This window comes from Oncorhynchus keta, chromosome 1 (genome assembly GCF_023373465.1).
Source record: "Oncorhynchus keta strain PuntledgeMale-10-30-2019 chromosome 1, Oket_V2, whole genome shotgun sequence".
NCBI lineage: Eukaryota > Metazoa > Chordata > Actinopteri > Salmoniformes > Salmonidae > Oncorhynchus > Oncorhynchus keta.
This window is the reverse complement of record NC_068421.1, coordinates 46172314-46193633: the sequence shown is the minus strand read 5'-3', so window position 1 is coordinate 46193633 and position 21320 is coordinate 46172314. Positions and strand designations below refer to the sequence as shown.

Below are 21320 nucleotides of genomic sequence, written 5' to 3'. Positions count from 1 at the left end.
CCAAGGTCTAAATGGGTACATGCTATTTCCAGATGTAAATCTTTAATAAGAACATATTTGATTGGACCATTATTTTGTATGTATCAAAGCCCACCATGCGCAATGCCAAGCGCCGGCTGGAGTGGTGTAAAGCTTGCCGCCAATAGACTCTGGAGCATTGGAAACGCGTTCTCAGGGGGGAGAAATCACGCTTCACCTATTGGCAGTTGGACACGCAAAAACTGTTTTGACGGATGCAAGGAGAACACTACCTGGCCGAATGCATAGTGCCAATTGTAAAGTTTGGAGGAGGAATAATGGTATGGGGCTATTTTTCATGGTTTGGGCTAGGCCCCTTAGTTACAGTTAAGGGAAATCTAAATACTACAGCATACAATGACATTGTAGATGATTCTGTGCTTCCAACTTTGGTAACAATTTGGGGAAGGCCCTTTCCCGTTTCAGCATGACAATGCCCCTGTACACAAAGCGAGATCCATACAGAAATGGTTTGTCGAGATCGGTGTGGAAGAACTTGACTGGCCTGCAAAGAGCCCTGACCTCAACCCCATCGAAAACCTTTAAGATTAATTGGAACACTGACTGCGAACCAGGGATAATCACCCAACATCAGTGCCCGACCTCACTAATGCTCGTGGCTGAATGGAAGTCCCCACAGCAATGTGGAAGGCTATTATAGCAACAAAGGGGGGGACCAACTCCATATTAATGCCCATTATTTTGGAATGAGATGTTTGACGAGCAGTTGTCCACATACTTCTTTGTTATGAGTGAGAGAGAGATATATTTACATATAGCCTATGCTTCTACTTCATTCCCAAGAGCCTGATTAACCCATTCTTATTTCACAAACCACCTTCACTCTCCACACGAACAGGGCTCCCATGGTGTAGCTACTAGCTAACATCCCGGAATGACTGACAGCCCGCCCATCATGGCAGATCCTAAGCCATATCAACACTGAACCCTTGAATGAATGCCTGTGATGTTGAGGTTATGGGCCAAGGTCTAAATGGACACATGCTATTTCCAGATGTAAATCTTTCATCTTTAATAAGAACATATTTGATTGGACCATTATTTTGTATGTATCAAAGCCCAGAGTAACGGTCACACAGTAAGGTTTTGTACCAGTTGGGGGAACATTTCTAAACTGCAGTTAAAAAGCTATTTAAACTATACACACTCTAACCCACACTGTGTAGTCTAACATTTAAATCTTATTGAAACATTTCCAGACTAACATCACAAAAGAGAGGTTCTGCACTTCAAACCTGGGTAAATGTTGTTCCCTACACACCTCGGAGTCTGTCAATGTCACCAACCATCAGTTTGCACCGAGGCTTAATCTAAAGCTAGTCATTCTGACTAAATGTCTAAGGGGACCAGCCCACATCTAGTGCCACATTCACAGTTAATGGTCCTTTGACTGAACATGTTGCCACATTGAGATGTTGTTGAGAGATTTCACGTCACTCAAGCACTTTTCTTCTCTCTTTTTGTGCACAATAGTCTGTTATTTGGACAATCGTTGTCTCGAACTTGTAGGGAGCATGCATCTTTTTGTAAATGTTTTAAAACCTGTGCAGTGGTGTGTATTCATGGCTGCCAAGAGAAGCCAGGCTTCCCCTAAACATTTACAAATCGTTTCTGTGTTTCATGAATTTACTTCAATTCGCAAGAAGCGGAATGTATCACACCGGAGAAAGCGTCCGAGCAAACAAAACAGTACCCCTCTGTCTCAGTATGTGTAGCCCATCCATCTGATGCTGTCTGGTCAAAAAGGGTATGATATTGTTGCCATTCATAGCATTGGATGCACAGCAAGCCAGTGATCATTTGGCCTCCTTAGATAAAACATTCATAAAATAATTTTCCAATCAGAGTTGAGCTAATCTGAGTGAGCTCATCTTTGAATGTTACTGGCGCACCAAAAAAAAAAAAGTGTCAATGGAAGCCCGTTTGGATTTGGCTTCATACCAATCACGTCACACCAGAAGCTAAATGTCATTGACAGAAAACACTTGCATCAGGTTGTGTCGTAGTCCTCTGGTGGCTGCATACGGGACCCTATTCCAACTAAACTACTGAAAGAGCTGCTTCCTGTGCTTGGCCCTCCTATGTTGAACATAATAAACGGCTCTCTATCCACCGGATGTGTACCAAACTCACTAAAAGTGGCAGTAATAAAACCTCTTGAAATAGCCAAACTTTGACCAATAATTTTTTTTTTTTTAAATGGGAATCTCCCATTCCTCAAAAGAAAAATTTAAAAAGCTGTTGCGCTTCAACTCACTGCCTTCCTGAAGACAAACAATGTTTTAGACCCCATAATAGCACTGAGACTGCACTTGTGAAGGTGGTAAATGACCTTTTAATGGTGTCAGACCGAGGCTCTGCATCTGTGCTCCTAGACCTTTGTGCTGCTTTTGATACCATCGATCACCACATACTTTTGGAGAGATTGTAAACACAAATTGGTCTTCACAGACAAGTTCTGGCCTGGTGTTGATCTTATCTGTCGGCTAGATATCAGTTTGTCTTTGAAGAGGGTTTTTCCTCTTACAAATCAACTGTAAATGTCGGCGTTCTTCAAGGCTCCGTTTTAGGGCCACTATTGTTTTCACTATATATTTTACCTCATGGTGATGTTATTCGAAAATATAATGTTAACATTCACTGCTATTCGGACGACACACAGCTGTACATTTCGATGAGACGCGGCGAAGCCCCAAAATTGCCTTCCCTGGAAGCCTGTGTTTCAGACATAAGGAAGTGGATGGCTGTAAATGTTCTACTTATAAACTCGGACAAAACAGAGATGCCAGTTCTAGGTCCCAAGAAACAAAGATCTTCTGTTGAATTTGACAATTCATCTTGATGGTTTTATTGTCGTTTTTAAAAAACTGTGAAGGACCTCGGCGTTACTCTGGACCCTGATCTCTTTTGACGAACATATCAAGACTGTTTCAAGGCCAGATTTTTTTAAATCTACGTAACATTGCAAAAATCAGATACTTTCTCCAAAAATGATACAGCAAAATGAATCCATGCTAGTCTCTTCTAAGTTAGACTACTGCGATGCTCTACTTTCCGGCTACCCGGAAAAAGCACTAAATAAACTTCAGTTAGTGCTAAGAACACGGCTGCTAGAATCTTGACTATAACCAAAAAAATTGATCATATTACTCCAGTGCTAGCCTCTCTACACTGGCTTCCTGTTAATGCTAGGTCTGATTTCAACGTTGTACTGCTAATCTATACAGCATGACATGGTCTTGCTCCTACCTACAGTGCCTTGCGAAAATATTCGGCCCCCTTTGAACTTTGCGAACCTTTTGCCACATTTCAGGCTTCAAACATAAAGATATAAAACTGTATTTTTTTGTGAAGAATCAACAAGTGGGACACAATCATGAAGTGGAACGACATTTATTGGATATTTCAAACTTTTTTAACAAATCAAAAACTGAAAAATTGGGCGTGCAAAATTATTCAGCCCCTTTACTTTCAGTGCAGCAAACTCTCTCCAGAAGTTCAGTGAGGATCTCTGAATGATCCAATGTTGACCTAAATGACTAATGATGATAAATACAATCCACCTGTGTGTAATCAAGTCTCCGTATAAATGCACCTGCACTGTGATAGTCTCAGAGGTCTGTTAAAAGCGCAGAGAGCATCATGAAGAACAAGGAAGACACCAGGCAGGTCCGAGATACTGTTGCGAAGAAGTTTAAAGCCGGATTTGGATACAAAAAGATTTCCCAAGCTTTAAACATCCCAAGGAGCACTGTGCAAGCGATATTGAAATGGAAGGAGTATTAGATCACTGCAAATCTACCAAGACCTGGCCGTCCCTCTAAATTTTCAGCTCATACAAGGAGAAGACTGATCAGAGATGCAGCCAAGAGGCCCATGATCACTCTGGATGAACTGCAGAGATCTACAGCTGAGGTGGGAGACTCTGTCCATAGGACAACATTCAGTCGTATATTGCACAAATCTGGCCTTTATGGAAGAGTGGCAAGAAGAAAGCCATTTCTTAAAGATATCCATAAAAAGTGTCGTTTAAAGTTTGCCACAAGCCACCTGGGAGACACACCAAACATGTGGAAGAAGGTGCTCTGGTCAGATGAAACCAAAATTGAACTTTTTGGCAACAATGCAAAACGTTATGTTTGGCATAAAAGCAACACAGCTAATCACCCTGAACATACCATCCCCACTGTCAAACATGGTGGTGGCAGCATCATGGTTTGGGCCTGCTTTTCTTCAGCAGGGACAGGGAAGATGGTTAAAATTGATGGGAAGATGGATGGAGCCAAATACAGGACCATTCTGGAAGAAAACCTGATGGAGTCTGCAAAAGACCTGAGACTGGGACAGAGATGTGTCTTCCAACAAGACAATGATCCAAAACATAAAGCAAAATCTACAATAGAATGGTTCAAAAATAAACATATCCAGGTGTTAGAATGGCCAAGTCAAAGTCCAGACCTGAATCCAATCGAGAATCTGTGGAAAGAACTGAAAACTGTTGTTCACAAATGCTCACCATCCAACCTCACTGAGCTCGAGCTGTTTTGCAAGGAGGAATGGGAAAAAATGTCAGTCTCTCGATGTGCAAAAGTGATAGAGACATACCCCAAGCGACTTACAGCTGTAATCGCAGCAAAAGGTGGCGCTACAAAGTATTAACTTAAGGGGGCTGAATAATTTTGCACGCCCAATTCTTCAGTTTTTGATTTGTTAAAAAAGTTTGAAATATCCAATAACTGTCGTTCCACTTCATGATTGTGTCCCACTTGTTGTTGATTCTTCACAAAAAATACAGTTTTATATCTTTATGTTTGAAGCCTGAAATGTGGCAAAAGGTCGCAAAGTTCAAGGGGGCCGAATACTTTCGCAAGGCACTGTATCTGTCCGATTTGGTCCTGCCGTACATACCTACATGCATGCTACGGTCACAAGATGCAGGTCTCCTTACTGTCCCGAGTAATTTCTAAGCAAACAGTGGAGGCAGGGCTTTCTCCTTTAGAGCTCAATTTTTATGGAATGGTCTGCCTATCCATAGGAGAGAGACTCGGGCTTGACCTTTAAGCCTTTATTGAAGACTCATGTCTTCAGTAGGTCCTATTATTGAGTGTAGTCTGGCCCAGGAGTGTGAAGGTGAACGGAAAGGCACTGGAGCAACGAACCGCCCTTGCTGTCTGCCTGGCCGGTTCCCCTCGATCCACTGGGATTCTCTGCCTCAAACCCTATTACAGGGGCTGAGTCACTGGCGTACTGGTGCTCTTCCATGCCATCCCTAGGAAGGGTGCGCCACTTGAGTGGGTTGAGTCACTGACGTTATCTTCCTGTCTGGGTTAACATCCTTATCATTTATCGCCCTCCAAGTTCCCTCGGAGAGTTCATCAATGAGCTTGATGCCTTGATAAGCTCCTTCCCTGAGGACGGCTCACCTCTCACAGTTCTGGGCGACTTTAACCTCCCCACGTCTACCTTTGACTCATTCCTCTCTGCCTCCTTTCCACTCCTCTCCTCTTTTGACCTCACCCTCTCACCTTCCCCCTACTCACAAGGCAGGCAATACGCTCGACCTCATCTTTACTAGATGCTGTTCTTCCACTAACCTCATTGCAACTCCCCTCCAAGTCTCCGACCACTACCTTGTATCCTTTTCCCTCTCGCTCTCATCCAACACTTCCCACACTGCCCCTACTCGGATGGTATCGCACCGTCCCAACCTTCGCTCTCTCTCCCCCGCTACTCTCTCCTCTTCCATCCTATCATCTCTTCCCTCTGCTCAAATCTTCTCCAACCTATCTCCTGATTCTGCCTCCTCAACCCTCCTCTCCTCCCTTTCTGCATCCTTTGACTCTCTATGCCCCCTATCCTCCAGGCCGGCTCGGTCCTCCCCTCCCGCTCCGTGGCTCGACGACTCATTGCGAGCTCACAGAACAGGGCTCCGGGCAGCCGAGCGGAAATGGAGGAAAACTCGCCTCCCTGCGGACCTGGCATCCTTTCGCTCCCTCCTCTCTACATTTTCCTCTTCTGTCTCTGCTGCTAAAGCCACTTTCTACCACTCTAAATTCCAAGCTTCTGCCTCTAACCCTAGGAAGCTCTTTGCCACCTTCTCCTCCCTCCTGAATCCCCCCCCCCCTCCTCCCTCTCTGCAGATGACTTCGTCAACCATTTTGAAAAGGTCGACGACATCCGATCCTCGTTTGCTAAGTCAAACGACACCGCTGGTTCTGCTCACACTGCCCTACCCTGTGCTCTGACCTCTTTCTCCCTCTCTCTCCAGATGAAATCTCGCGTCTTGTGACGGCCGGCCGCCCAACAACCTGCCCGCTCGACCCTATCCCCTCCTCTCTTCTCCAGACCATTTCCGGAGACCTTCTCCCTTACTCACCTCGCTCATCAACTCATCCCTGACCGCTGGCTTTCCGTCTTCAGAGCGAGAGTTGCACCCCTTCTGAAAAAACCTTCGATCCCTCCGATGTCAACAACTACAGACCAGTATCCCTTCTTTCTTTTCTCTCCAAAACTCTTGAACGTGCCGTCCTTGGCCAGCTCTCCCGCTATCTCTCTCAGAATGACCTTCTTGATCCAAATCAGTCAGGTTTCAAGACTAGTCATTCAACTGAGACTGCTCTTCTCTGTATCACGGAGGCGCTCCGCACCACTAAAGCTAACTCTCTCTCCTCTGCTCTCATCCTTCTAGACCTATCGGCTGCCTTCGATACTGTGAACCATCAGATCCTCCTCTCCACCCTCTCCGAGTTGGGCATCTCCGGCGCGGCCCACGCTTGGATTGCGTCCTACCTGACAGGTCGCTCCTACCAGGTGGCGTGGCGAGAATCTGTCTCCTCACCACGCGCTCTCACCACTGGTGTCCCCAGGGCTCTGTTCTAGGCCCTCTCCTATTCTCGCTATACACCAAGTCACTTGGCTCTGTCATAACCTCACATGGTCTCTCCTATCATTGCAATGCAGACGACACACAATTAATCTTCTCCTTTCCCCCTTCTGATGACCAGGTGGCGAATCGCATCTCTGCATGTCTAGCAGACATATCAGTGTGGATGACGGATCACCACCTCAAGCTGAACCTCGGCAAGACGGAGCTGCTCTTCCTCCCGGGGAAGGACTGCCCGTTCCATGATCTCGCCATCACGGTTGACAACTCCATTGTGTCCTCATCCCAGAGCGCTAAGAACCTTGGCGTGATCCTGGACAACACCCTGTCGTTCTCAACTAACATCAAGGCGGTGGCCCGTTCCTGTAGGTTCATGCTCTACAACATCCGCAGAGTACGACCCTGCCTCACACAGGAAGCGGCGCAGGTCCTAATCCAGGCACTTGTCATCTCCCATCTGGATTACTGCAACTCGCTGTTGGCTGGGCTCCCTGCCTGTGCCATTAAACCCCTACAACTCATCCAGAACGCCGCAGCCCGTCTGGTGTTCAACCTTCCCAAGTTCTCTCACGTCACCCCGCTCCTCCGCTCTCTCCACTGGCTTCCAGTTGAAGCTCGCATCCGCTACAAGACCATGGTGCTTGCCTACGGAGCTGTGAGGGGAACGGCACCTCAGTACCTCCAGGCTCTGATCAGGCCCTACACCCAAACAAGGGCACTGCGTTCATCCACCTCTGGCCTGCTCGCCTCCCTACCACTGAGGAAGTACAGTTCCCGCTCAGCCCAGTCAAAACTGTTCGCTGCTCTGGCCCCCAATGGTGGAACAAACTCCCTCACGACGCCAGGACAGCAGAGTCAATCACCACCTTCCGGAGACACCTGAAACCCCACCTCTTTAAGGAATACCTAGGATAGGATAAAGTAATCCTTCTCACCCCCCTTAAAAGATTTAGATGCACTATTGTAAAGTGGCTGTTCCACTGGATGTCATAAGGTGAATGCACCAATTTGTAAGTCGCTCTGGATAAGAGCGTCTGCTAAATGACTTAAATGTAAATGTAAATGTTTGGCGCCCCCACCCTTGGGTTCGTGCCGTGGGGGAGATCTTCGTGGGCTATACTAGGCCTCGTCTCAGGGTAGTAAGTTGGTGGTTGAAGATATCCCTCTAGTGGTGTGGGGGCTGTGCTTTGGCAAAGCGGGTGGGGTTATATCCTGCCTGGTTGCCCCTATTCGGGGGTATCGGCGGACGGGGACACAGTGTCTCCCGACCCCTCCTGCCTCAGCCTCCAGTATTTATGCTGCAAAAGTTTGTGTCATGGGGGGCTAGGGTCAGTCTGTTATATCTGAGTATTTCTCCTGTCTTATCCAGTGTCCTGTGTGAATGTAAGTATATTTTCTCTCTCCCTCTCTCTCAGCCCTAGTACCATGCCTCAGAACTACCTGGCCTTATGACTCCTTGCTGTCTCCAGTCCACCTGGTCATGTTGCTGCTCCTTTTTCAACTGTTCTGCCTGCGGCTATGGAACCCTGTACTGTTCACCAGATGTGCTACCTTGTCCAAGACCCGCTGTTCTCAACTCTCTAGAGACAGTAGGAGCAGTAGAGATACTCTGAATGATTGGCTATGAAAATCCAACTGACATTTACTCCTGAGGTGCTGACCAGTTGCACCCTCTACAACCACTTTGATGTATTATTTGACCCTGCTAGTCATCTATGAACATTTGAACATCTTGGCCATGTTTGGTTATAATCTCCACCCGGCACAGCCAGAAGAGGACTGGCCACCCCTCATAGCCTGGTTCATCTCTAGGTTTCTTCCTAGGTTCCAGCCTTTCCTAGTTTTTCCTAGCACACTTTGTAACATCAGCGGATTTAAAAAGCGCTTTCTAAATAAATTTGATTGATGATTGATTGATTTATGATGTTGAAATGTTTAAGTTGAAATGATGCTGCAATAGTGTATTCTTTGTGATTTGCGTCAACTCTGTGGTTTTAAATCAATAGTTGTTTATTAGTCCAAAAATGTCAGAAACATGAACTTGCTTGACCATACTGTAGGTAATGTAACTGTTTGTTGCATGCAATATATTTTCTGGACTTGAATTTACTCTGCCACTGTGTCTTCTTATTGTCTCGACCTTAGGGCTAGATATAGATATATATAACAGTGCCAAGGCATATGAACTAACAGGCGAACGACGCAATTATCACAACACATAGGTTGTAATACAGATTTTTTTCCTCGCTTGGCTTCACTGGTGATTTTACCCACGCACTGCTCCTGTACCTGTGATACTTTATCATGCCATGCAGAAGTAACCATAGAGGACACCCATATGAATGTGTGTGTGTGTGTGTATGCCTGTGTGTATTGTTGTGTGCACGTGTTCGTATGTCTGTGGAGAGAGCTTTGACAATTTAGCCTGACTGTGACTAAAAGGAGTTAAACGTCTCCCAGGGGAGCATTGTCTCTTTATAATCCTGCAGTGGATGAGAGAGAGATAGAGGGGGAGAAAGGATCTCTGCTTCTAAGAACCCAAAATAACCAAGACTGCTTACTTATGATAAGGCAAGGATTTCACCGTGGACCATTTGTTTAGATAAGGTTTGTCAGGGAACATTTAAAATCAAGTGTGATGCCAGATGTATGACGTTTTGATCAGCTTAGGATAAGAGTTCAAAGGGACTAAGGGCCAACTAAAGGTTTATACGGTCCCTCCCTTCTGACCTTCTCCTCCAATGGGTTTTGAGGAGAAATGAGAGAGGACGTGAGGAGTATGCAATTGAAATCTTCCCTATGTTATTATGTAAAAATGTACTCCTCTGTGTTTCAATAAGAAGAGCTGTTATCCAGACAGTATACAGTAGATGGTATTGTGGATGCAACAAATACTAGGGATACTGTACATCAGACCTGGGTTCAAGTAGTATTCATTTTCAATAAAATAATTGAGCTGTGCTTGATTGAGCTTGTATGGCACATTGCAACCAATGGAATAAGTCTTAAAAGTGTATACCCACCCAACTGGCAGACAATCAAACAAATGCTATTTGAACCCAGGTTTGTCTGAACATATGACACATGCCATAAATACCATTTAAAATGCATAACATTCTCATTCCTGGTCAGACACTTTACACCCCCTTCATCGTGTTGGCCCTTATAGCCCCTTAATGACCAGACATATGCACTGTGTCAGTGTATGACTGTAGCCTGCACCATCATAAGCAGACCATACATTTTATTGGTTTTTGGACTTAATTGCCTCCTCCATCTCCAGTCCTTTCTGTGAGCATTGCTTGCAAGAGATGTCCGTCAGTTGACACACTCGGGAAAAGGTACTCGAAGTGGGAATATCAGTTCAGTTGTTTACCAATATAATTAAATGATTGACATGTGAAAAACCCAATGTCACATAACATCTACCCACACCAGAAAATGATGTCTTAATGTGTTATTATTTTAAGGTGGTGGTTATTGAAACTGAAGGTATGGAAACATGAGCCATGATGTATTGGCAGACTACAGTACTATTGTGGTGGTGTCTCAACTATTCAAATGGAGGTCTTCATAAATCATGGGAGACAGCTAGCTATCTGCAAGGGGGAAATCTGCTGAAGCCTACAGTCTACCTCCAAACAAACCAAACATGACTCAAGCATGTAAACAAAGCTAGATTGTTCGAATCCTTCTCGTTTAGAAAATAGGGTAGGCAACCTAAATGTGCACCCACGGGCGGGGGGACGACGACACACATTTTGGGAAACCCCTGATCTGTAGGGTAATTGCAGCAGCTTGGATTGCCATCAGCAGCACAAGAGTGAGATACAGTACAGAGTAACCAGAGAGCTGAGAGGATCGTATTGAGATGGTATGGGGCTATAGGCTTCCGACCTGCCAGTAAGCAAGACAATGGACAGCAAACAGAAATAATCATAAGAGTAGCATAACATAGCTTGATCAGACCCAAAAATCAATGCAATTCAGTTGTAACAACAGTTGCTATTTGCTGTGGCTAAAATAATTATTGCACACAGTGTCCATTTATTCCTGTCTCTCCACAGTTTCCATTTAAAGATGTTTCTCTGCAGTTGGAGAGTATTGAGTCATTTTAATTTGTCACCATTCAGGCGAATTAGGTATTTCTCAGGAATTGTGTAATTGTTTTAAATATGTTCCAAAAGCCTGCTGGCATTTTATGCTAAAACAGTATTTGGTCCCTCACAAGTAAATTATTATATGAGCAATGATGAAAATAGCAATTATCATCATCTTTTGTCATGAGTACGACTGTCGGCTGTGGATTCCACCTTGTTCTTTTTATCATTGCTCATATAATAATTTACTCGAGGGATTAAACACTGTTTTAGCTAAATTAGATATACATTTTAAAAAACGGATTAAAAAAAGACCTTATGGAACAGCATAGATTGTGAAGAGACACACACACACAGGCACAGACATGCACACACGCACGATAGAATACACACATACAGATGGATTTTGTGTTGTAGATATGTGGTGGTAGTAGAGTAATGGCCTGAGTGCATACACTTAATGCGTTGTGAAATCTGTTGTTGTATAATTGCCTTAATTTTTGCTGGACCCCATAAAGAGTAATAAATACAACAATAAAGTGGAGTAGAGTCTAAACAAAACCCCTTACAAGTGTACAACCCTCATTGATTTAGGTGTAGCCTACTGTATGTAACAGTAGTTTATATTCTAAGGCAACACATGTAAGACATTAAAGATGGTGTTGCTGCTCTCCGGAGGCAGTTGATAGGAACAAGAAGCTGCACGAGTTAAACAGGCAGTTCCCTCAAAGGATCACAAAAATCACACCAGTCACTGGGGCACACTAGACCATAAACATTCAATAAAGTCTTTAAATTACTTACTAGTGGTGAGTGTGTACATAATCACATGTTTGCTTTGCTCCATCATCAAGGCCTTTGAAGAAAACCAATATGCAACCTTTTCATGTTCCATCACTGACATATTACACAGAAATCATCCTTAAATCCACAAAAATTCACTTTGATGCCGAGAGCATGCTTGCAAACAAACACACAAACTTAAGCAAGCAGATAAATACATATTTATGCATGCACACAGACACCCACGCAAAAACACACATAACGCACGCAGGCACTCACGCACGCAAATGTCTTAGCCTAGAGCACATCGTTTAGTTGATCATGAAATTATCACTGCCCTACAGCATATGCTCCAATTCAATAAAATTACTCAATACCGATTTCTCAAATTCAGCCGTGCGCAAATTGTTACCAATTTAAAACTTAAAAGGAAGAAGCATTAATTACATGAAAAAAACTATTATGATCTTGAAATATCACTTTAAGCAACTGCATCTAGTCTACACTTTCCTTTATAGTGCAGGTATCGGGTAGTCTATCTTAAATGTGGACAATTTCACCTCTAGAGCGTTAGACCTGTGTTCATTAAAGATGTCAGAGCAAGATATGCTCTTACCTTCACGCCATAAGTTTGATTGAATCACTGCTCTTACAGGGATCCGTCTTTTAAATCCAACGATATCCAAATTCACCGTGTTTGAAGTCCTCTGTTTGGCATGAACATTTTTCTCAAAGTTCTCAAATTGTTCATCAAGTCTGGTTGTTCAGAAGCAAATGATAAGTTGCTCCACCAAAGGCACTGCCATATGGTCTGACGAACGCTCTTCACAAAAACATTGTTTTTTTTTACAATATCCTACTCAAGTTCATATTATTTTTGTTTGTTGAAAACCTTAGGTAAGATTCAGGCTAGCATCATTACCGCGCGGTTGATAGAGTGTATATGAGAGCAGCGGAATATCCGTCTCCCCCCTGCACGGTTTACGCACTATGCACGAGGTAACCTTCAACGCTGGCGGTGGAACTGTCGCTCCAACTATAACGAGCAGAACAGACTGTAAAATTAAGGCGGGGCTAGTTCTTAAACCTTTGGGGGGGGAAAGCATAAGCGCATTTTTCTCTTTAAAAGACACAGTTATCTTGAGTTTATGTAGTCTGCCGGACATATCTGTATTATTTTAATACGAATGACAGTGGAATTGTTGGCCCGCCTACTGGTGGGGAAAATTCGATTGAGAATATTTGAAGGAGATGCCTCTTTAAATATATGTTAAGGAGTCCCAAAGGGCATTATGTTAGACAATGATAGAGATGCCTGCAAGTTGTTCATCGTTATCCATAAATTAAGCAATTGAATATGTTCATGTAAAGGTGTGAATCAAGTTTTACATGACCAATGATCTGTTCACACCTGAATTGAGAGACAATGACAAACATTTATAGGTAGTGGGTGTCTTGGATCACAAGGTCAACATTCATATTTCATGTGAAAATAAAAGTGCTCGTTTACCAAACTGTGCCAGGCATTTACACATTTACATTCCTAAAAGGGAGCAGGTGAGTGTTTCCACAAAGTTGAAAAGTTCAGTGCATTCCGAAAACCCCTTTAGAGAACCATGCTCCAGTCACATACTGTACTTACACACACACACACACACACACACACACACACACACACACACACACACACACACACACACACACACACACACACACACACACACACACACACACACACACACACACACAACCGGAAGTATTCTCTAAAGAACAGGATCAAAACTTTTCCTAAAGATTTCAATTCTAATATGCCACTCTTACAGTAAAATACGTTTTACCAACCCATAGGATTACAGAGATGCTAACATGTAGATGATATGGATGTGCTGTATTTTGAATACCTATGTATATTTTCCTACATACATTCAACTACAGTCTCTCTATCCAGATACCTCCAAGCATCTATTTTTGTAGCCTTTTACTGTACAGTAGGAAGAAACTAAATCCACCAAAAATGTCTCAAATTTCCCATACGTCATCATGATACCTAAATGCTACTCATCAAGTTTATTCTGCTGATCTGTGTTTGTATATGTATATTGTAATAATTGTTGGCTCACTAATGTTTTTATTACCACTATGTGCCGCCCTTCCACAGGTGTGGGCAATTGTAATTATCACCTATTCACCTGCTTATAAAAAAAAACAATGGCTTCCGCACATCTCTGATGAAGGCATAACTGCCGAAACGCGTTAGCAATAGAAAGGTGAATTGAAGTGATGTCTTTTTGTCCATTTTTTTTAAAGAAACGTTTCGGAGTGCCGCAGTTTCCCAATGTTTCTTGAACTTGGGATTTTATGTGAAGTTAACACATACAGCGTAGCCTTTGCTTACGAATACAATGACTGGCATATAATATTAGAACACGTGAGGTGTGACTTGAGTGAGGTGTGAGGTGTGAGTCTTCACTTCATTAAACAGTATAGTAAGTTTGACAAATTTGCAATGTTTTACTCCCAGTGGCAGAAATGTGCTCCTCCACAGTTGCAACAACTGTGCTTTGCAGACATCACATCAGATACTATACTGATGACAGTAAATCAAAAGGCCCAAATACGTACAGCCACTGAACTGAACTCGAACTGGCAAACATATTACCAAGGAGGAAGTTGAGATCATTTGTGCCATTTTTTTAATGTAGATGACATAATGCTCTCGGGACCATTATGTATGCAGCACTGCAAACCCACTATAGAACAATGGCATCTTAAAATGTTCATGACAGAACAAGCACATGATCAAACAGATTGTGTCAAATCAATCACAATCACCCAAAAGAATATAAAGTAGAAAAGAGAGGAAGAAACCATTGCCTCTATACGACATCCATCCATCTCCCATGGGGTGTAAAGGACAGAGAGAACAGAGGTGGGCTGCACCCCTAATTGCACCCTGTTCGTTATGTAATGTTCTACTTTTGACCAGGACCCATAGGGCTCTGGTCAGAACTTATGTAGTGTACTATATAGAGAATAGGGTGCCATTTGGGATGCACACATGATCAGAAACACCTCATGGGTTTGAATGTCCTTGTCATGACAAGAACGGTGTTCCTATCAATCCGCCTGTCTTCTCCAGTCACATCCCTGGCCATGGGCTCTAACAGCTCACACCCGCCATAGTGCCACAGGGCTACCATTAAAGCTAGGCACTGCCACCAACAACCTCTATTAACTTGGGCTGATGAGATGACAACTGTAGATTGCAAAAAATACATTACGGTAACTTCTAATTTCAAGCATCAGCTCCTTATTTATTTATATAATTTTTGTTTATATATATATATATATATATATATATATATATATATATATATATATATATATATATATATATATATATATATATTTAGGGATGTTGTATGCTTATTGGATAGAGCGATACAAGAGCTGAAAGGTAGGAGAAACAGTGCTGAGAGAGTAGTGGGTTGGATTTTAGGCCATGCTGGCAGCTGTACTTTGTACATGTGCTCCAGAGGCAGAGGCTTAGACCACGACACCACTCCAAGCCTCTACTTGGGTATATTCTTTAGTACGAACCAGCAAAATCCTGCCTGATAGAATAGAATGTAGGGATCATCATTATTTATCATTCTTTTTCTATTGAACAGTTCAATCTCCCAGTCCGACTGACATGCATCTTCTTATTTAATAACGGACACAGCTACAAAGTCTAACTCCAGGCAATTGTGATGCACTGATTCTCATTATATCTCTTGGCTCAAAGCCTGCCTGTCTAGTCACAAGGGACCGTAAGGGACTGTAGTGTGTCTTATGTACAGAAGGCAGGTGCTATGATGTGACAAAATAATAATGCTGCCAGGTATGCGTAAATGGCTGTAAGGGAGTCAGGTACAGGAGAGCAGACATTGGGTAGCCAACAGAGCCTTTTATTTAGGCGAACCAGAAGCAAATGTCAAAATAAACACTAAATAACAATTCGGGTTCACATAACCCAGCACATCAGATTAATGTGCACATAACATGAAACAGAATAAGCAATACCACACAAAGACATGGGGGAAACAGAGGTTTAAATACACAACACATAATGAGGGAAATGAGAACCAGGTGTGTGGAAAAACAAGACAAGACAAATGGAAAATTAAAAATGGATCGGCGATGGCTAGAAGACCGTCGACGTCGACCGCCGAGCACTGCCCGAACAAGGAGAGGCATCAACTTCGGCAGAAGTCGTGACAAATACAGTCCCATGAAAGGACTCATCTCTACATCTTTAGTCCAGTACTCTATCTATCTGCTGCAAATAGCTACACTGTCAGGAAATGTTATTGGCCTGGCCATATTTCATGGATGTACACTTTGCTTGAACTCTCTCATAAAGAAAGTATAATAGGTTAATCAGTGCTAAATAAACGTGTCACAACTGGTAGATACCACCATATTTAATCATATATTGTTTGGCATGTATTCATGTATTGTTTGGCATGTGTTTTTTGCAAGCAGCCATTTGTGTTGTGCTACATAGGTAGAGAAAAAGAGAGACAGAGAGAGATATAGAAAAATACAGAGAGATACAGCGAGAGAGAGAGAGAGAGAGGGAGGGAACAGACTACAGAGAAAGAGAGAGAGAGAAAGAAAGAGAGCGGAGAGAAAGAGAGGGAGAGAGAGCGAGAGATGGAGAGAAACAGACTACAGAGAAAGAGAAAGAGACAGAGAGAGAGAGAGAGAGAGAGAGAAAGAGAAAGAGCGAGAGAGATCTGGGCCCTGAAGACAACAAGGGAAATGTTTGAGTGGCTGCTTCCTCTTGGGACAAGAACATGATCAATAATAACACGAGCTGCTATGTACTGTAAGTGTAGGGTATCCAACCACTGTGGTTTACAGCCACATGAAGTCCTCTTCTGCATAGTCATTAGATGCGTTGTTGTAGGCTGATACACTGCCTCTATCTGTCTTCATATAGAGAAGTTTAGTCCACATTAATAAAGAGGCAGAGATAAGTACTTTCTTAATAAGGCAAACTGGTGCTGGCTAAGGGAATTCAGATTAGAAAATACTCCAATTAGTTAGAGGGGAAATGAACCACGCAAAGGAAAGAGGCGTACTACAAACATGTTAGCCCTTGAGCCCTTTGCAATTTCAAAGTACTTGCTCACTCCGACAAAACAATTTATTTGTCTGCCATATATCAAAAGAGAAACAGGCAGCAGGTGAAAGCAAATGCCAAGCGCCGTCATTTAACGATGGTTGTTCTATTTAGTCCGTCTGTCACCTCTGCGCATTTGGTTTATGACACCATTGTCTGCGCCATTTCTCTATGTTAAAATTCATACGGAAGTATGGATGGTTTTGAAGGGGAGGGCTAAATGAAAATAAATGCTGCAAACTGTAGAAGGAGGGAAAAAACACTCAATTATTGATAGAGCATATCTTAAAATTGTATATTTTCAGCTGTATCTCTCAATGTGTGGTGAAGGAACGCATAAATACAGTCCATTAATAGGGAAGGAGTTGTGATATATTGATGTCAACATACAGGACAGATGTAGTAATGGAAGTAATGGTTACTAAACATAATGCTCAAAGTCTTTGCTATTGAATTGGCTAATGGTGAACAGCAGGTTAACCCTTCAAGGTCCTATAAGTCATTGCATAATTTGAGCGGTTTGTGGGTGGGTGATCGAAATGAGGTTATAATACTACATTTACATTACATTTAAGTCATTTAGCAGACGCTCTTATCCAGAGCGACTTACAAATTGGTGCATTCACCTTATGACATCCAGTGGAACAGCCACTTTACAATAGTGCATCTAAATCTTTTAAGGGGGGTGAGAAGGATTACTTTATCCTATCCTAGGTATTCCTTAAAGAGGTGGGGTTTCAGGTGTCTCCGGAAGGTGGTGATTGACTCCGCTGTCCTGGCGTCGTGAGGGAGTTTGTTCCACCATTGGGGAGCCAGAGCAGCGAACAGTTTTGACTGGGCTGAGCGGGAACTGTACTTCCTCAGTGGTAGGGAGGCGAGCAGGCCAGAGGTGGATGAACGCAGTGCCCTTGTTTGGGTGTAGGGCCTGATCAGAGCCTGGAGGTACTGAGGTGCCGTTCCCCTCACAGCTCCGTAGGCAAGCACCATGGTCTTGTAGCGGATGCGAGCTTCAACTGGAAGCCAGTGGAGAGAGCGGAGGAGCGGGGTGACGTGAGAGAACTTGGGAAGGTTGAACACCAGACGGGCTGCGGCGTTCTGGATGAGTTGTAGGGGTTTAATGGCACAGGCAGGGAGCCCAGCCAACAGCGAGTTGCAGTAATCCAGACGGGAGATGACAAGTGCCTGGATTAGGACCTGCGCCGCTTCCTGTGTGAGGCAGGGTCGTACTCTGCGGATGTTGTAGAGCATGAACCTACAGGAACGGGCCACCCCCTTGATGTTAGTTGAGAACGACAGGGTGTTGTCCAGGATCACGCCAAGGTTCTTAGCGCTCTGGGAGGAGGACACAATGGAGTTGGCAACCGTGATGGCGAGATCATGGAACGGGCAGTCCTTCCCCGGGAGGAAGAGCAGCTCCGTCTTGCCGAGGTTTAGCTTGAGGTGGTGATCCGTCATCCACACTGATATGTCTGCCAGACATGCAGAGATGCGATTCGCCACCTGGTCATCAGAAGGGGGAAAGGAGAAGATTAATTGTGTGTCGTCTGCATAGCAATGATAGGAGAGACCATGTGAGGTTATGACAGGGCCAAGTGACTTGGTGTATAGCGAGAATAGGAGAGGGCCTAGAACAGAGCCCTGGGGGACACCAGTGGTGAGAGCGCGTGGTGAGGAGACAGATTCTCGCCACGCCACCTGGTAGGAGCGACCTGTCAGGTAGGACGCAATCCAAGCGTGGGCCGCGCCGGAGATGCCCAACTCGGAGAGGGTGGAGAGGAGGATCTGATGGTTCACAGTATCGAAGGCAGCCGATAGGTCTAGAAGGATGAGAGCAGAGGAGAGAGAGTTAGCTTTAGCAGTGCGGAGCGCCTCCGTGATACAGAGAAGAGCAGTCTCAGTTGAATGACTAGTCTTGAAACCTGACTGATTTGGATCAAGAAGGTCATTCTGAGAGAGATAGCGGGAGAGCTGGCCAAGGACGGCACGTTCAAGAGTTTTGGAGAGAAAAGAAAGAAGGGATACTGGTCTGTAGTTGTTGACATCGGAGGGATCGAGTGTAGGTTTTTTCAGAAGGGGTGCAACTCTCGCTCTCTTGAAGACGGAAGGGACGTAGCCAGCGGTCAGGGATGAGTTGATGAGCGAGGTGAGGTAAGGGAGAAGGTCTCCGGAAATGGTCTGGAGAAGAGAGGAGGGGATAGGGTCAAGCGGGCAGGTTCTTCTGTAAAATATTGTTCTGTAATAGAGGTGAAGCCTGAAACATTTTTATTCAACTGTAGGTGCACAAGTGTAACAGCTTCATTTGAATTTAAACCTATTTAGGGAGACACAGGCCATGTTATCTTTGAATACTTCTAGTTATGCCTCCTTTGGTACAGCCGAGTTGAGCTTCACGCAGCTTTGATTCAATCATAGTGAAAGTTCTCCTGTTTTCTGTTGTCTTACCCTTTTCTCACAAGGCCTTTAGAGATCCTTGAAAATCCTTTAACCTCACTAGGGTAGGGGGCAGCATTTGGAATTTTGGATGAAAAGCGTGCCCAAAGTAAACTGCCTGCTACTCAGGTCCAGAAGCTAGGATATGCATATGATTGGTAGATGTGGATAGAAAACACTCCAAAATTTCCAAACCTGTTAAGATAATGTATGTGAGTATAACAGAACTGAAATGGCAGGCAAAAACCTGAGGAAAATCCATTCATGAAGTGCTTTTATTTTGAAATGCCTGTTTTTCCATTGAAAGCCTATCCACCATACAAAGACGTATGACCCAGTTCACGATCTCTGTGGCTTCCTCTACATGTGGCCAGTCTTTAGGCATTGTTTCAGGCTTTACTCTGAAAAATGAGGGAGAAACATCACTTTAAACGAGTGGACAGTGGAAATTTCCAGACATGAGCCCAGCGCGTGACCGGGAGCGTGCCTTTCTTGTTTCTCCTTTTCAATTGACGAAAATGTTGTCCGGTTGAAATATGAGCGATTATTTATGACAAAAACAGCCTGAGGATTGATTATAAATGCCGTTTGACTTTTATGGTACTTTTTAGATTTTTCGTCTGTCTGTTGTATTACTGAACAAAACGCACCAACAAAACTGAGGTTTTTGAATATAAAGAGGGACTTTATCGAACAAAGCAAACATTTATTGTGTAACATAAACCATATGAACCATACGAAGATCATCAAAGGTAAGTGATACATTTTAACACTATTTCTGACTTTTGTTACTGCTCTTCTTGTCTGCTAACTGTTTGTAATGATTTGTCTGCTGGGCGCTGTTCTCAGATAATCGCATGGTTTGCTTTCGCCTTAAAGGCTTTTTGAAGTCTGACACAGCGGTTAGATTAACAAGAAGTTTATATTTAAGCTGGTGTATAACATTTGTATCTTTTATGTATGTTTATTATGAGAATTTCTGTTTTGTTTAGGTTCACGCCCTGCAATTTCACCGGATGCTGTTTGAGACAGTGTTTTACTGAACAAAATACGCTAACAAAATTGAGGTTTTTGGATATAAAGAGGGACTTGATCAAACAAAACAAACATTTATTGGGTAACTGGGAGTTTTGTGACTGTAATCATATGAAGATCATCAAAGGTAAGGGATTACTTTTATCGCTATTTTTGTTACTCGTCTACTTGGCTGGTTACTGTTTGTAATGATTTGTCTGCTGGGCTATGTTCTCAGATAATCGCATGGTTTGCTTTCGCCGTAAAGTATTTTTGAAATCTGACACCGTAGTTGGATTAACATGAAGTTAATCTTTAAACCGACGTATAACACTTGTATGTTTCATGAATTTTTATAATGACTATTTCTGTTTTTGAATTTGGAGCTCTGCAATTTCACTGGATGTTGGCCAGGTGGGACGGTAGCGTCCCAAACCCCCTAGAGAGGTTAACTGCTACATTCACATGAAATACATCAACTGTGTGGAATGTCTAGGGTTAACTTTGCTATTCTTCATGTTTACATCTACCAGCACTAGTTTCCCCAGGTACCGAGTGTCATGCAGACACGCATTGCTCTTTAACCTAGAATCTCTGTAAGCTGGCAACATTCAAGCTTTTCTTTGTTCAAGACCATTGCACTGTGTTCCAGAGTATGGCAACTGCACTCAGTTAAAAATGTCAAGTGAAGGCTAGTTTAATATTCCAGAGAGACATACAAAAGGCTACAACACATAATTTTTTTAAGCTTTAACGTGCTTGCTCATACTAGGCCTCTAACAAGGGCATCTCACTCATGACTACAAAGGTCGAAGGTTAGTGTTTATGTAAATTGTGGCTTGTGTAACATCATCACTAACCTACTTTTCGGTTTTAATAAGTTTCAACATTTTGCAAATGC

The 21320-nt window shown here is 43.4% G+C and overlaps 2 protein-coding genes across 2 annotated transcripts in view; both read right to left on the bottom strand.

Moving 5' to 3' along the window:
* The window catches only part of LOC118386530 (D(2)-like dopamine receptor), a 53692-nt gene extending 40846 nt beyond the window's left edge, over positions 1-12846 (bottom strand). The window contains exon 1 of the mRNA XM_035774252.2: positions 12422-12846. The gene's annotated coding sequence lies outside the window, so the exon portion shown is untranslated. The remainder of the gene's footprint in view (positions 1-12421) is intronic.
* Positions 1-19145, bottom strand: part of LOC127932035 (uncharacterized) — a 105024-nt gene extending 85879 nt beyond the window's left edge. Inside the window, exon 1 of the mRNA XM_052526205.1 lies at positions 17675-19145. Within this exon, the coding sequence (XP_052382165.1) occupies positions 17681-18430 (750 nt within the window). The 5' untranslated portion in view covers positions 18431-19145 and the 3' untranslated portion in view covers positions 17675-17680. The remainder of the gene's footprint in view (positions 1-17674) is intronic.
* Between the last annotated feature and the right edge of the window lie 2175 nt (positions 19146-21320).